This window comes from Artibeus jamaicensis, unplaced genomic scaffold, assembly GCF_021234435.1.
Source record: "Artibeus jamaicensis isolate MK-2021 breed Jamaican fruit bat unplaced genomic scaffold, CSHL_Jam_final contig_387, whole genome shotgun sequence".
Taxonomy (NCBI): domain Eukaryota; kingdom Metazoa; phylum Chordata; class Mammalia; order Chiroptera; family Phyllostomidae; genus Artibeus; species Artibeus jamaicensis.
Genome location: NW_026521812.1, coordinates 23448990 through 23466437, shown reverse-complemented (window position 1 = coordinate 23466437; position 17448 = coordinate 23448990). Strand labels below are relative to the sequence as shown.

The 17448-nt window shown below is 38.1% G+C and overlaps 1 protein-coding gene across 1 annotated transcript in view; it reads right to left on the bottom strand.

The window, feature by feature from the left end:
* Positions 1–3742: 3742 nt before the first annotated feature.
* Positions 3743–17448, bottom strand: part of SEC63 (SEC63 homolog, protein translocation regulator) — a 72096-nt gene continuing 58390 nt past the window's right edge. Inside the window, exons 19-21 of the mRNA XM_037158994.2 lie at positions 14175–14273; positions 8365–8469; positions 3743–4816 (exon numbers count right to left, since the gene is read on the bottom strand). Of these exons, the coding sequence (XP_037014889.2) occupies positions 4673–4816; positions 8365–8469; positions 14175–14273 (348 nt within the window). The 3' untranslated portion in view covers positions 3743–4672. The remainder of the gene's footprint in view (positions 4817–8364; positions 8470–14174; positions 14274–17448) is intronic.

Below are 17448 nucleotides of genomic sequence, written 5' to 3'. Positions count from 1 at the left end.
GAGAGAAAGCGCAGCCCTTCTGCCCCGACCTGCCCCACTCCCATTCCATGGAGAGTAGCTGCTCAGACCCCTCCCCTCGTCTATAACCTCCATCAGCAAACCCACTCAGCTTCATCTCCAAAAGTACCACACTTTGCTTCTGGGGGCTACTGTAGGGCAGGACTCTGAATGCCAAGCCCTCGACTCCAACAGAGTCACATCAACTTGTGACCTCAAATGGTGAGTGCCTCAGGTCCAGCCTTAATTTCAGCTTAAATGTCACCCTACCGGGACTTCAAAAACAGTGTATCCAAATGTTTTTTATTATGCATTGAAATCAAAAGGAATATATAGTGCACCAATAAATGTATTTATTTATAAATTATAGAAGTGTACAATTGTACAATATATTATGTACATTATAAAACACACAAAAATAGAAATTTAAAAGGATGAGGTTAAATACAAACAACCATTCTGACATTGTTCCAGGGCACTGGTCATACCGCCAGGATGGACATGCCCCACCCGATGCTACAGCCTTCAAGTAGGCCAGTGGTTGCTGTGTTTGGATTGTTAGCTCAGGTTACAAGAAAATGTGTAAGACCACAGCTTTTTTTTTTTTTAAGTTTTGCAAAATAGCCCTAGCATCAAGTTTAAATATGAGAAGGTGCTTGACGCTAACTTCTTAAGACATATTTGGACTAATCACTACACAATTGGTGAAATGTCACATCAGGGCTCACTGATAAGCAGCTTCACTGTAAGGCAGACTGTAATGGGATTTCATGGGGCTGAGTGAGAATATTTGGGCAGAAAAATGCGTTCAAGAAACACAAAAATAAAGGATGAGGGTTTGCCTACCTTTTTAAAAAGCCAACAAATAGCTAGCACCTAAATAATCCCTCTGCCTAGTGTAAAGACTTAAAAAAAGGGGGGTGAGGAATTCCAAATAATGGCAACTAGCCAATGCAAAATGGTTAAAATAGAGTGCCCCATGTCTGCCTGCCCTAATACCAGTGAGTCCTTAAGAACATGAATTTTTATTTTTAGAGCCCCAGTATCCAATCACAGACACAGGCACAAAGAAACTCAGTAAATGTGTAATGGATGATGAAAAACCCCTCAACAAATATGTGAAGCAATGGACTACATTTGAAATAAGAATTGTTGCCAAAGAACACTGCAGTATCTGGTTCTCATTGGCTGAAACAAGTAGCTGGACAAAGATCATGGTTAAGAATAATACGCTCAGGGAGCCTCATTACAGTTGACACACGCCCTCCCCTTTCCACTCTCCGCCCACTTTGCTTCCACCCAGGGCACTAAAGCCTCCAGAGCTCAGTGCAGTGGTATAGACCGACGTCCCGCTAGTCCTTCTCCAGCCCCCAGTGCAAGCCGGGAGAAATACAACAGAGTATTTGTTCTATACAACCGCATTCAATGTGCTCCTTAACTTTTAAAAATTGGCGATTTAAAAAAACGTGAAAATCTGACTTTGAGGTTGAAATATGCACAGAGAAGACGAGGTGGGGCCTCAGTCAAGTTTCATGACACTAAAATGACAACTGCTAGACTCCCACCTGCGGCCTCCTTTCGGGAGAGTTATCTTTTAATAGGTACTTCACCAATGCACAGAGATAAAAACTACTACACAATTTAAGTAACTTAATTTCATAATGTTTCACTTTGTATATACACACTGAGGGCTCTAATTTGTTTGTGTTCATCTGTTGACAAAATGTCAGTTTCTTGATGGAAAGTAAGCAGCTACACTCAATACAGGTTTCCATCATATTTATGCAAACCACGGTTAAGTTTAAGTTCGTTCTTAAATCTCAATCAAAAGAAAAAATGGGATGTAGAGTCCTCGGACTTACTGGAGAGATGAGAACTATAAACTGAAGGCTCAATTCGTTCACTACTGCAGTGCGGAGAGTGTACCTAAAGTATTCATGAGAGGAAAATGTACTTATTTTATTGGGAAGTACGTATACAGAGTGGGGCAAAAGTAGGCTTACAGTTGTGAGTACGTGAAAGAGTTTATTATTGTATTATTTTCCACACAAACAACTGTAAACCTACTTTTGTCCCACCCTGTATGCCACACTGAGGAGAAAGAAAAACAAGACATTGGGTGGAGGTGACATTTTTTTATGTGCCATGGTGAGTTACTGGGTTGTGAAATCGTCCCTACCCGAGTCAAACAGAAAGAAGCTAGTTATTCTAATGAACTTACAAAGCCTCTTTAAGATAAAATGGCCACTAGAATAGAAATCCTTTCTCAAAAAGTATCGGTCAAGAAAACCAGGTCACGTGCATACCACACAGCGCTTCGTTGCTCCCTGCCTGGCCTTCGCGCCACGCGTTTCTCCCCGCTCATCCGAGGCTACGGCCGGCCCACTCCCTTCCACCCCGCAGTGAGCAGCGGCTGCTTACTCTGACACTGGAGCTTCCCAGTAAAACCAGACTCAAAAAGTAAACCTAGAAGCAACAAGAGATAAGGGGACAGTCACCTACAAAGGAGTTCCCATCAGACTGTCAGCGGATTTCTCAAAAGAGACCTTACAGGCAAGAAGGGGCTGGGAAGAAATATTCCAAGTCATGAAATCCAAAGACCTACAACCAAGATTGCTCCATCCAGCAAAGTTTTCATTTAGAATGGAAGGGCAGATAAAGTGCTTCTCAGATAAGACCAAATTCAAGGAGTTCATCATCACCAAGCCCTTATTATATGAAATGTTAAAGGGACTTATCTAAGAAAAAGAAGATAAAAAAGATGAACAGTGAAAGGACAGCAAACTCACAGTTATTAAGAACCACACCTAAAACAAAAGCAAACTAAGAGGACAGCTAGATCAGGAGCAGAACCATAGAAATGAAGATCACGTGGAGGGTCAGCAACAGGGGAGTGGGAGGAGGAGAAGGGGGGAGAAGGTACAGAAAATAAGTAGCACAGACAGTAAATAGAAAATAGGGGGGAGGGTAAGAATAGTAGGGGAAATACAGAATCTAAAGAACTTGAGACACTTGTTCATGAACTAAAGAGGGGAATGGTGGGGGAGGGGTATGCAGGGTGGAGGGGAACGGAGGGGGGAATAGAACAACTGTAATGGCATAATCAATAAAAAAAATGTTAAAAAAAAGTAAACCTACTTCCTACTTGCAAAATGAAATAAACCCTGTCTCATGCCTTTAAAAAGAAAAACAGGTGACAGAAGTTCCAATGAAGAAACTACTTTAACCATATTATAGGAAATACTACATCCTCAATTTAGAACCCCAAAACCCATTCATGTTCCTGGTAATTTTCAAATTTTACTTCCAACTACTGTAGTAATAAAATACCAGTGGTAATTCTGCATGGAAAAGTGGCAACCTTTTAAATAAATAAACCTTTATTTATTTTAAATAAAATAAAGGTCACAAATTAGTATTCCAATAGTATTTTGGCTTATGAGGATTTTGATAGCAGAGGATTATTACAGTGAGTCCTATAATACTGCAGACTATGCTTCCTCCATACCTAGTCATACATACTCATCTTACCTCAGTGATTCATCACGTATCATTTCTAGTCTTTATAAGCACTCTCCTGGGATGCACTTGATGAGGGGGAAATTCCTCCCACTCATGGGATTTTCTTTAGTATACAGAAATAGCAGTCACTTCAGCAGTAATGTACAATATTAAATTTGTAGTTGAAAAATTAAAGAATTATATCCTTTCTCTGGGAGTAAAAAGACACACACCACTACAAACATAAAACGAGTCAAACTTCTATTTTATTGACAGGAGTCCAAAATGAATACAAAAAATGCCTCCTTCGCATGTATATATTTTTACCTTAAAAGGCTTTTGATAGAGTCAGGTAGGTTAAAAGCTAAGGATGTGTTTCAGCTTTTATAGTGAACCTTTTAAAAAAGGTTTAATAACAAGTCACCAACATCAGAGAACATATGGTCCCACAATCATTTTTAGATCTACAGCTTTATAAAACGAATTAGATCCTGCACTGATCTGCTCAAATAGAGGCTTAAAAATGTTTTATACCATTAAAAGCCATTTTTATAATCTGTCCAATTAACTCTGGGAAATTAAAGAAAATCCCAAAATGTAGCCCTCTATATTATGTGGAATGTGAGAGAGTGCCAACTTACGACCATGATAGGTAAAAATAAAAGGTTTAAAGCAATAAATGGAGCTATCATAAATAATCTTGTATCACTGTAAAATGTCAATAAATGAATGATGGAGCTTATCCAGATTAAAATGAGCAGATGTTATTTAAAACAGACCTGTGATATTTATCATACTTTAACGGTTGCTAAAACTAAAGCTGAACAAATAAGTTGCTCTTTTATAGATCGTTTTTCATGTACTTTTTCTTTTACCGGGACCATAAATTGATCAGATAATACATAGCCCATACTTCTGGACAGTTATACAAGGGTTTATTATCATTTGCAGATGAAATAAATGCCACTGATACTTGGAAGGCTTCGACAAGCCTTAAACATTTTTCAGCCTGTACCAAGGCACCAGCACTAAGTTATATTATGCACCCACTTCTAGGAAAGAACCAACACCTCCCTCAACATCAGTTCTGCATCGTTTCTGGTTTATTATACACTTCCAAAACAGCAAAAATTTGCAAATATGTGCAAATATTATGGTCCATTTCCAGTCCTGCTTAGTCATCATCTTCCTCTTCTTCTTCCTCTTCCTCAAAGCTATCTTCGAAGCCCTCGCTGTCCTCCTGGTCTTCATCCCCCTCTATCGCCGTATCCCACTGTGGGTGATTTTCTGGCATGGGCTTAGCCTCATGAACTTCCAACTATAAAAAAGAATTAAATGTAGATATCAGAAATTTGGGGATGTATATTGGAAGAAGTACCTGATTAAAAAAAAAGGTTTTCTTTGACCAAAGCAATTATAAAAAAAAAAGATTTCATAGTTGTAACTTTAAATTTCAAACATTCATTTAGAATAGACACTCACCCCAGAAATAAGGAGGTAAATCTACTAATATGTAAGTGTAAATTTCTAACTAGTATTTTGATTTTATAGGACCTCTACTATTTATTCTGTGCCATGAAAGATTAATAATTGTGATTCTTGAGCAAGAAAAGTGTGATGTCTTAATAAGTCTTCTGCTGAGGGAAGAAAATCTTAGCTGTGACTTTCTAAGAGATATTTTGTGGCTTCCAACCTTAGGAAGTAAATTCCACAGCCGAGGGAGAGAAGCGTGGTGCCCCTGCGGGAAAAGAGGCTCGCCTTTACTGGCTCCCTCCGCTCTGGGATCCAGTGCACAGCAGAGTAATACTGCAGCACAAGCCTCCTATGCCAACAGAATGCCTTTTTATAAAAACCTGAAGCAAAATAGTACACACTAATGGAGTGTGGAGCAAATGATACTTACGAAAAGTATATACTGTAAAATGCTAAAGAATAACTCAGTTTTAAAAATTAATGAACAGTATTTTTATACACTCACAATAAACTATCAGAAAAGGAAATGAAGAAAACAATTCCATTTCCAATTGTATCAGAAAAAAATATACCTAGGGATACATTTAAGCAAAGATGTAAAAGACCTTTACTAGGAAAATTATAAGATACTGAAAAAAGAAACTGAAGATACGAGTAAGTGGAAGCACGTGCTGTGCTCAAGGATAGGAAGACCCGACGTTATTAAATGTCCATACTACCCAAAGCAATCTACAGATTCAATGCAATTCCTATCACGGTACCAATGACGTATTTCATAGAACTAGAACAAATAGTCCAAAAATTTATATGGAACCACAAAGACCCCAAAAAGTCACAGTAATCTTGAGAAAAAAGAAAAAAGTTAAAGGAACCATGCTACATGATATCAAACTATATTACAATGCCATAGTAATCAAAACACCGTAGTACGGGCATAAAAACAGACACGTAGATCAACTGATCAGAATAGGGAGCCCAGAAATAAACCCACACCTTTATGGGTACTTAATATTCAACAGAGGAGGTAACGGACAGACAATGGGGTAGATTGTTTATTCAATAAAGGGTGCTGGGAAAACTGAACAGATACATGCAAAAAAAATGAAACCAGACCACTGACTTACACCATCCACAAGAATAAACTCAATATAAAGACCTAAATGTTAGCAGAAATCATAAAAATCCTAGAAGAAAATATAGGCAAAAAAAATCTCAGACTTTTCTTGTAGCAATATTTTTTCTAATATATCTTCTTGGGCAAGGGAAACAAGAAAAGATAAACAAACAGGACTACATAAACTAAAAAGTTTTCACACAGTAAAGAAAACCATCAATGAAATGAAAAGACAACCCACTGGATGGGAGAACATGTTCGCCAATGATACCACTGATAAGGAGTTAATATCCAAAATTTAGAGAAAAAAACTTTAAAAACCCAACACCGAAAAAAAAAAACCAAGCCAGTTTAAAAATGGGCAAGGGACCTGAACAGAAACTTCTCCAAAGAAGACAGATGGCCAACAGACATATGAGCCAACAGACATCGCTAATCATCAGAGAAACGCAATTTAAAACCACAAGAATCATCACTTCGGAATCAACGAGTGTTGGTGAGGATGTACAGAAAAGGGAACCCTCATGCACTGTTGGTGGGAATGAAGATTGGTGCAGCCACTGTGGAAAGCAGTCTGGAGTTACCTCAAAAAATTAAAAAACAAAGAAGTGATTCCACTTATGGGAATATATCTAAAGAAACCCAAAACACTAACTGGAAAGAATATATGCACCCCTATGTTCACTGCAGCATTACTTACAATTGCCAAGATGTGGAAGCAGCCCAAGTGCTCATCATTAGATAAGTGAGTAAAAAAGCTGTGGTACATTTATACAATGGAATACTACTTAGCTGTTTAAAAAAATGGAAATCTTACTCTTTTGCAACAGCATGGATGGACCTGGAAGGCATTCTGCTAAGTATAATAAGCCAATCAGAGAAAGGCAAATACCATATGATCTCACTTACGTGCAATCTAATGAAAATAAACTAACAAACAAAACAGAAGCAGACTCACAGATGGAGAACAGACTGACAGCTGACAACTGTCAAAGGGGAAGGAGCTTGTGGGCTGGGTGAAAAAGGTGAAGTGATTAAGCAAAACAAAACAAAATAAAACAAACCTCATAGACACAGACAACAGAATGGTAATCACCAGAGGGAAAGGAAGGTAGGAGGACGTGGGGGGCATAAATGGTGATGGAAGGAGACTTGACTTGGGGTGGTGAACACACAATATACAGATGATGTTTTATAGAAGTGTACACCTGAAATCTATACAATTTTATTAACCAATGTCACCCCAACAGATTCAATAAAAATAAATAAAAGAGGGAAAACAAACAATTATTATAAATATGGCATTAGAGTTACTGACACTCAAGCTCTTGGCCATGCATTCATTTAATTGATGTATTTATAGCACCTACTGTGTGAGTCATGTTGGGCAGTGTGCTGAATAGGGGCAGATCTCCAAGGGAAATGGCTTGATAAGCAAGCAGTGGGAGTGATGGGAGGAGACCTTCAAGGGCCCTGTAAATTACCAGAAGCCTGGCAGGCAGCCTAAAGTGAGAAGCGACCAAGGACCTCAAGCATTTTGGGAACAGATGTCAATAAGGAAACTCCTAGTGAAAGGGTCCTTTAAATTATCGCTTTTACTCTTCTGTTAATTCTAAACAATTGTCACTTAGAAGTGCCTACTATGAGCTCTTATTCTCTGTGCTAATTGCTTTATATACTCCATTCTGACGATGGTGATCTCTGGGCAGCAGCAGTTGAGGAATTTCCCACACTTTGGTGCTCTGGGTAACGGCTCAGTGTAAAGGATGACCTGCCCTCCCAAATGGAAAGGGGGGGGACCCGTCTCCCCCTTTCCTTGTGACACCCAGAAAGCTTGAGGATGACACCTGTTTACTCAGACCCCCTTCCTTTCAATAAAATGAAACTTCTCCCTATTACAATAACCTAAATAAAATCGTCTCCTTAAAATAAGTAAGGAACATTCCAACAGAATCTGTGGGAAAACACATGTCCCTTTGTGAAGAAAACAGAACCCCTGAAAAGTTACAGTATATCACAGCACATTAAAAGGTATCACTTAAGTAATTTATAATCCAGGTTCTACATCATTATAGTAATTTATATTTAAGGTCCTAAATAGTTAACACTCCTTTAGCACAACAACTTCAGTTTATTACTGAAACACTAGTCCTTTGAATACATCATATACAAACTTTTTCCCTCTGTTACTCTACATTTTAAAACTAGAAATGCTTCCCTGATATATTAAGCACTTATCAAATAGACAACCATATTTAATGAACAGTCACTATTCTTACCTTCAAAGGTTTTATCTGATCCAAACCCATATAGGAGTCTGATCTCAAAAACACTGTATACTGATAATTTCCAGGCTTGCCTGGTGCAGGAAACTTCAGTTCTACCTAGAAGATAAAAGTCAGCACTTAAAATCTGTATCTTGAGTGGGGAAAAAAAGCTGATAAAATTCCTGCATCAGAGTATTTAATAGCTAGGTGTTTACTTAGATGACACAAGACATCCTAACAAATGTTACAAAAGTTCTAACAATAACAAATATATACATATGGCGTTTATGTCGAATATTACACACACACACAAAGGAAACAATTAGGCAGAATTGAGAGGGTTAATTTTATCTTCACTATTTAAGAAGCATATTTAAAGCAACAAAGTTCTATGGTGACCATCACCTGGACAACTTGAAGAAATAAAGTTAGGGTATAAGAGTAAAATAATGGAATAGTAGAATTAATAAAATGTACTTCACCAGAAAGGTAGTAATTCTTGCCAAACTTCCCTGTTTTTAAGATATATGCTGTGAGATCATAGAAAATATGTATCTATTGGTCTCTGCTCCTGGTTCCCAGCACAGAGCTGCTCAAACCCCTGTAACTTCTTAAGTGGGGAGCACCTGGCTCTTTGACCCAGGTTCTGAAATGTCTTGGAACTTCCTAGGTGATGGGAATGTTTTGTTCTAATGAGGTGACTCCTGGTGGGCTCCTGGATAAGAACTGGTCACCAGCAAGACCAAGTCATGGTTAGAAAAGCTTGAAACTTTTAGACCCACCCTCCATTCTCCAGGGAGGGGCTGGAAATCCAGTTAATGGCTAATCACACCTACATGATGACGCCTCCATAAAAAGTTCCCAAAGTAAGCGGTTCGGGGGAATTTCCAGGTTGGTCAACATAAGACAGTGCTGGGAGAGTGGTAAGCTCAGAAAGAGCATGAAAGCTCTGTGCCCCTTCTGGCATACCTTGCCCTATGGATGTTCATTTATATTCTTTATCTTATTCTTTTATAATAAACTGGTTCATGTGTTTCCCTGAGTTCTGTGAGCCACTCTGGCAAATTACCAAATCCAAGGACAGGGTCATGGGAACCCCAATTTTAAACTGTTTGTTCAGAATACAGGTGACAAGCTGGAATTTACATTTGGCATCTGAAGTCGGGGAGTGGAGGACAGCAGCCTTGTGGGACTGAGCCCTTAACCTGTGAGACCTGACACTACCCAGTCAGACAGTGTCAGCATTTAATTAATGGTGACTTCAGGACACTTAGCTGGTATAACAGAGAACTGCTTGGTGTGGGGAGAAACCCCACACATCGATGTCATAAATGTCATGAGGTTGCAAATAACGTGAGAGTAAAGGAAAAACACAAAAGTTGTTTTACCTTTGCATATGCCCCATGCCTTAAAAGGTCAAGAAGGTATTTTATTTCCTATCAAATCATAAACTTCAAATACAGAATTATAAAGTCTTAGAAGTTTCAATTCTACTTGGACAAAGAAAGAATACATTTTTAAGATGGCATTTGGAATTTCTGATGACCTGTCTCCAATCTCCAAAACTCAGATTTTGTAGGCAAGATTATATGAGGTCTGTCCAGAAAGTACCCAGTCATGTAATATGAAAGAGAGAGACATTTATTGAAGAAGATACAAGATACAAGAAATACTTTACATAAGACAATGATGCCTCAGTCTCCTTCCAAGTAGGCACCTTGGGATCTCAGAGTTCTCCCAGAGTCTCTTCCACCATTCAAAACACTCTTGCAAAATCCTTTGCTGGAATAGCTATCAGCTATCCCATTGTATTTTCCTGAATCTCATCAATTGTCTGAAATATCTTCCCTTTCAAAGGTGATTGTAGTTTTGGGAAAAGCTTTAAAAGTCATAGAGTACCAAATCTGGGCTGTGAGGGGGCTGAGTCACTTGGATGACTTGATGTTTCACAAAAAAACTCAGCATGAGCATGAGCCGTGAATCATGAGCAGGTGTGTTGTTGTGATGAAGCTGCAAATCACCAGTAGCCCATAGCTGCAGCCATTTTCATCTTATTGCATCTCTCAACTGATGAAACACTGAAGTAGTACTCCTTATTAATTGCTTGGCCTGGAGGGGCATACTTGTGATGGACAACACCTTCCCAAACAAAAAACACAGTTAACAAGATCTTGATCTTGCTGCAACTTTGCCATGCCTTCTTTGGGTTTGGAGAACCGGGTGACTTCCATTGGGATGACTAGGCCTTCGTTTCTGAATCATAGGCACAGACCCACAATTCATCTCTGGCTATGACCTTCTTGAGGAAATCAGGTTTATTGGTAATGATTTGAATCAAGTCATTGGCAACTGCAGCACAATGTTCCTTCTGCTCTGGTAGCAGAAGCTGCAGAATGAATTTTGCTATGACATGTTTCATGCCAAGATCCTGTGTCAAAATCTCAGACATAGTAGATTTTGGAATCCCCAGATCAGCTTCTAGTTCTGTCAGTCACCAATTTTTGTTGATTGCAGCCTATACATGTTCAACATTCTCAGGTGTTCTGCTTGCTGCAGGCCTTCCAGAATGTGGATCACTTTCAACAGATTCTTGACCAACTTTGGAGCATTTGTGCCACACCTTTATTTGCGCTGCACTCACTGCATCATCCCAGAAAGCCTTCTGAATCATCTGGATAGTTTCCACTTAACTATCCACTTAACTGGATAAAGGAATGTCCAAGCTTAACGCAAAATGTGATGCAGATTAATTGTTCTACTTGCTCTTTTGAATGTGGTGGCCACATAGTATACATGCCCGCTCAACAGCATCTAGCACCCCCACTGACTAGTACAGCGAAGTTGTGACTGTTCATGCACGTGCATGTGCATTTTGGTCCACTCTCCTTGGCTGCCAAGTTACATCCATGTTGTGCAAAGTATTCTCACTATATTAATAATGGCTACACTTTTTTTTGGACAGACCCCAGTATATTAAAGCATGCTGTTAAAACAAACTAGAAAAAAGTAATGAGAGAATCTTCTTTTTTAAATTAATCTCACAGTTTGGCCTTTCTAGCTATAACATAAAACCTAAAAATCAAAAAAGAAAAATTACTTAATTGCTATTAAAAAACTCCAAATAAATAAATGGATAAACAAATATTTATATTTTTGCTTGGTAAAAACCACCTTAATAGTAAAACAAACTTTGGAGCAATATTTGCAATACATATAAGAAAGGGCTGATTTCATAATATTAAAAAAATATTCCCAAAACCAAATCAAAGATCAATAATCAACAAAAATGAACAATGTTCACAAATAGATACAGAAAGAAATACAATTCAAACACACTGAAATTCAATCTTCTGTTTCACTCTTAAGAGAAATATAAATCAAAACTACACTGATACAACTAACATAGTAAAAACTGATCCAGGCAAGAATCATTAATGCTAAAGTGAGTGGGTGAAAGACTTGAAGAATAGTCTGTCAATTCACACAGTGTCCAAGTATCGCCCCATAGATTAGAAAAAGAAAATAGTGTTTACAAGAAAGAAAAACCTCAACTGAATGAACAACCATAACAGCACTAATGTGGGGCAATCTAATATACTGTGCCCAGATGTGATGCACTTAAAACGTTACAGTACCTGGGTAGGATTTTTGCCAAAAATACTAAAGATAAATATAATCACAACCAATGAGACAGATTCAAATTAAGGGATATTCTACAAAATACCTTGCCCATGCTCTTCAAAAATGTCAATGGCATGAAAACAAAAAACAAACAAACAAGGAAATGTTTTAAAGAGGAATGGTAACTAAATGCAACATGTGATCCTTGACTGAATCCTGATTTAAAAAACAAAACAAAAACTGTAACAGACTTTAGTGAAATATTTGAGAAAATTTGAATACAAACTGCATATTACACAAATGATACCGTATCAATGTTAAATTTCTTGAATATAATAATGTTATTCTGCTTATGTAGGAGAAGGCCCTTAATATTGGGAGATACACATTCAAGTATTGAGGGGTATAATGTCATAATGTCTGCAAGTACCTTAAGTGGGTCAGAGGGAGGAAACACACACACGTGTATTTCCTTTGTGTGTACACGTACAGAGAAATACAAAACATACATGCAATTTAGAGAAGAGTCTATGGGGTTCATGATATTGTGTTTACAACATTTTTATAGGTTTCAAAGTTTTCAAAATAAAAAATCAGAGAGAAATAATAACACTGAGATGTCATTTTTTACCTTTCTAATTAGCAATGGCATTCAAAATGTCTGACATATTTGAGAGCAATGGGTGCACTTAAATATTCATTCTCCCAATGAAGAAATAAGTATCCAGCAGTATCTATCCAAATTAAAAATGTACAGCCTGTGATTCATTAATTCTACCTCTATGAACTCATCCTACAGAAATGTTTGCACATGTACAAAATGACATATGAGGTTATTTGCTGCAGCAAAAGACAAGAAACCAGTAAGTCCATTAAACAGCAGAGCACTAAAGAAAAATCCATACAGACAGAATACCAGGTATTCTTTATTTCAATAAAATGAAATAAAGAAGCGTTTTCTGTATTAACATGGAACAAATTCCAAGTTATATCCGTAAGAGAAAAAGGTAAGGTACATAACATGGTGTATGCTACATTTTTGTAAAACTGGGAAAAATACACACATGTATTTGCTTATAATTTACAATGTCACATGAAGAATAAAGATTTGATAAGTGATGGTTTCCAGGAAGGGAAATGGATGAGCGAGAAACAGAGATGCAAGATGTTTCAATGTGTACACTTTTGTATATCTTCTGAAATACTAACTAGGTGAATGTATTATCTATTAAAAAATAGGTAAAATTTACATTTTAAAAAATTGTCCAAAGAAATATCCTTAAGTTGGCTCTACCTCCAAGTGTCAAATAATCAAACTACTTCATTCATTTATATAGGCTACAAAGGGGGGGGGGGACTTTCTGGATTAAGTCCTGGTTGGTATGGCTCAATGAATTGAGTGCTGGCCTGTGAAACAAAGGGTCATCGGTTCAACTCCCACTAAAGGCACGTGTCTCTGTTGAGGGCTGGGTCCTCAGGGGACTTGTGAGAGGCAGCCCACAATGTTTCTCTCACACATCAATGTTTCTCTCCCTTTCTTTCTCCCTTCCTTCCTCTCTCTCTAAAAATAAAGTCTTTAATAGAAAAAAAATCAGTATCATAAAACTATCTCAAAATTCAAAAACCTTGCTCTCGCAAGCAAGTTATCCAAGTAGACAGAACAGAACCTTTTCCTAGAAAAGTAACCTAAAAAACAAGAAGAAAAACAAAAGAACAGAAAAGAGTTCCTGAGGGGTAAAAGATGTTCATCACAACGCTATAGTAGTGGTATCATTAACAGTGGACAATGCCACATAATTTACAAAATTCCATCTTTAAATACTTAATCACCCATTCTTACATTTGTTTTTAAGAAGAAAGGTATATATCTTAGCACTAATCCAATGAAATAAAAGTTATACTTTTTTGTAGAATATAATTAAATTCCAGGAAGAAGAAAAGGCATACATTCTTAGACACGAACAATGAACACTCCCCAAAATAAACTGTGGGCAAGTTTTTAAAAGACTGATCAAGTTGCCTAGCAATTCAAACTTTATAAATTTGAAATGAGCTTCCCCCAGAGATATCAGAGAACAAAATGTCTTAAAATGAAATATGCCAAGTATGATGAACTGCTTTAGAAAAAACAGTTTGTGAAGCAACAAGATGACGAGGTGCTGCACGTGGGCGCAACTGAAGCACTGTTACTGGACAGTTACCTCCTCTGTGTCCTTCAGTGTGCACACATGGTACGGCATAGATATTAAGGTCTGCTCCTTCCTGTCTGCGATGTACAGCCACCACCATTCTTGTTTTTCCTGCACAAGAAAAAAGCAGAATATAAATAATCAGAAAGAACTAGAGACACAGTATTACCTTGTTTCGTTTAGAGGTATTATCCTTGTTTTATTCACTGCTATACTGTACAAAACAGATGTATAATAAATATTAACTGAACAAATACATTTTCTTGCCCATTTGTAGATTTTCTCTCCAAAAAAATTTTGTAAGTTTGAGGTTTCAAATGGCCCCTTAAAGCCCTACTGATGGGTACCTGCATTAAAAACCCCTGATTAACCTTACATGACAAAAAAAAATTCTACAAAAAAGTAAACAGTATAAACTATTACAATATCATCTACCAAATAATCTTAGTAATCTTTGACAGTAATAAGCAAAAGCCAGGAGGTAGGAGTGGAAGAGACTTGGGCAACCAAATGAGAACTCAATACATTAAAACACATTACTCATAAGACACCATCTTGAAGTAGAGCCTATTTATTGCACATGCACATGATTTTACTTACTATTAAGTTCAGCATTTTCAATTGTACTTCATAAAAGGTTAGTTACAGGACTGGGTAAAAATAAAACAAAAACAAAAAACTGCACCTGAATGCACAGCAGGGACAACAGCAAGAACCCACAGGAGACAGAAAATTTAAAACAAAAAAAAACCTGGAACACCAAGAAGTCTAGAAACACCAAACTTCAGTCTGCTTGGTTGGTGATCATCATTACATTACAGTATATTAGTAATTTGCTTAGTCAGATGCTTAAGAAAGATGTATTTCTAAAATGGCTTAAAAAATGTTTTGGAAGACTTCCTGCCAAGGAAGATAGACACACTGTGCCTCCTCGCACAACCAAAAGAAGGACAACAACAATTTAAAAACAAAAACAACCAGAACTGAAAGAAAATTGAACTGGATGGAAGTCCGACAACCAAGGAGTTAAAGAAGAGACCTTCATTCAGACCATTAGGAGGGGCAAAGAGGACTGACAGCAAGGCAGCAGCTAGAGGATAGAGGTGGGAAAGGCTGCAGCTGGAGGACCCAGCAAAGTGGCGGATTTTGGAGCAGGGCAGGCAAGGCTGCAGCTGGCAGGCAAGGCAGCAGCAGTTTGCGGACCAGGTGGTCCCGCATTTGCGCACAGATAAACCAGGAGGAACAACTGGGGAGAGAGACCACGTAACCCAGGGCTCCTGCACTAGGAAAGAGAGCCTCAAAGCCACTGACTAAAATCACCTGTGGGGGCTGAGGCACAGGGAGAAACTCCCAGCCTCACAGGAGAGTTTGCTGGAGAGACCCACAGGGTCCTAGAATGTACACAAGCCCACCCACCCAGGAACCAGCACCAAAAGGGCTCAGTTTGCTTGTGGGAAGCAGAGGAAGTGACTGAAATCCGGCAGAGAGTAGAGCAAGCACCATTGTTCCCTTTCGAACCCCTGCCCCACATACAGCGTCACAACCCAGCAAGGTGGGTGGCTCGCCCTGGCAAACACCTAAGACTCTGCCCCTCACTACGTAACAGGTGCAACAAGACAAAAAAAGGCCCAAACAAAAGAACAGATCAAAGCTCCATAAAAAATACAACTATGCAATAAAGAGAGAGCCAACCCATCAGATGCATAGTTCAAAATACTGGTAATCAAGATGCTCACAGAACTGGTTGAATATGGTCACAAATTGAATGAAAAAATAAAGGCTACACTAAGTGAAATAAAGGAAAATGTACAGGGACCCAACAGTAATGAAAAGGAAACTGGGGCTCAAATCAGTGGTGTAGATGAGAAGGAAGAAAAAAACATTCAACCAGAACAGAATGAAGAAACAAGAATTCAAAAAAATAAGGAGAGGCTAAGGAACCTCCAGGACATCTTCAAACGTTCCAACATTCAAATCATAAGGATACCAGAAGGAGAAGAGGAACAGCAACAAATTGAAAATTTATTTGAACAAGTAATGAAGGAGAACTTCCCCAATCTGGCAAAAGAAATAGGCTTCTAGGAAGTCTAGGAAGCTCAGAGAGGACCTAAGAAGCTGTACCCAAGGAGGAACACACCAAGGCACATCATAATTACATTACCCAAAGTTAAAATGAAAGAGAGAATCTTAGTACCAGCAAGAGAAAAGGAGACAGTTACCTAAAAGGAGTTCCCATAAGACTGTAAGCTTTCTCAAAAGAGACCTTACAGGCAAGAAGGGGCTGGAAAGAAGCATTCCAAGTCATGCAAGGCAAGGACCTACACCCAAGATTACTCTATCCAGCAAAGCTTTCCTTTAGAATGGAAGGGCAGATGAAGTGCTTCCCAGATAAGGTCAAGTTAAAGGAGTTCATCATTACCAAGACCTTATTATATGAAATGTTACAGGGACTTATCTAAGAAAAAGAAGATGAAAAAGATGAATGGTAAAATGACAGCAAACTCACAGTTATTAATAACCACACTTAAAACAAAAAGAAAAACAAAAACAAACTAAGCAAACAACTAGAACAGGAACAAAATCACGAAATTGGAAATCACAGGGAGGGTTATCAGCAGGAAAGTGGGAGGGGGGAAAAGGTACAGAGAATAAGTAGCATAAATGGTCGGTAGAAAACAGACAAGTTAAGAACAGTATAGAAAATGTAGAAGCCAAAGAACTTACATGTATGATACATGCAAATGAACTAAATGGGGGGAATGTGGGGGTGAAGGGGTGTGCAGGGTAGAGAGGAATAAAGGGAGAAAAATGAGACAACTGTAATAGCATAATCAAAAAAATATTTTTAAAAAATGTTTAAAAAAATAAACACTAAGATATTCTAAATACTAACTTAACCCTAACACCACCAGACTATCCCAAATTCTCAATTACCCAAAAGCAGGTTTAAAAAAAAAAAACTTTCTACTGAAAAGTTTCAGAGAAAATGTTGTTTGTAAGCTAAAATCACTTGCACTTTCTACTTTTATCTTTCCAATAATGCTACACTAAAGGTTCTTGTTTAAACGACTTATATAACAAAGCAATGCAACATAAATAAGCAGAACAAATAAGTCTCAAGTGCATGATTAACCCAACTTCAGCCTAACCCAAGGGTTAGGACTACCACAACAGGTATATGTATAGAAGTTTGTATGTTTTGCACACACAAAATGGGTAAAAACATAAGGGACTGAAAGCAGAGTATTAACCCCTGGGCTTTGTGGGCCATAGAGTCTGTTGCAAC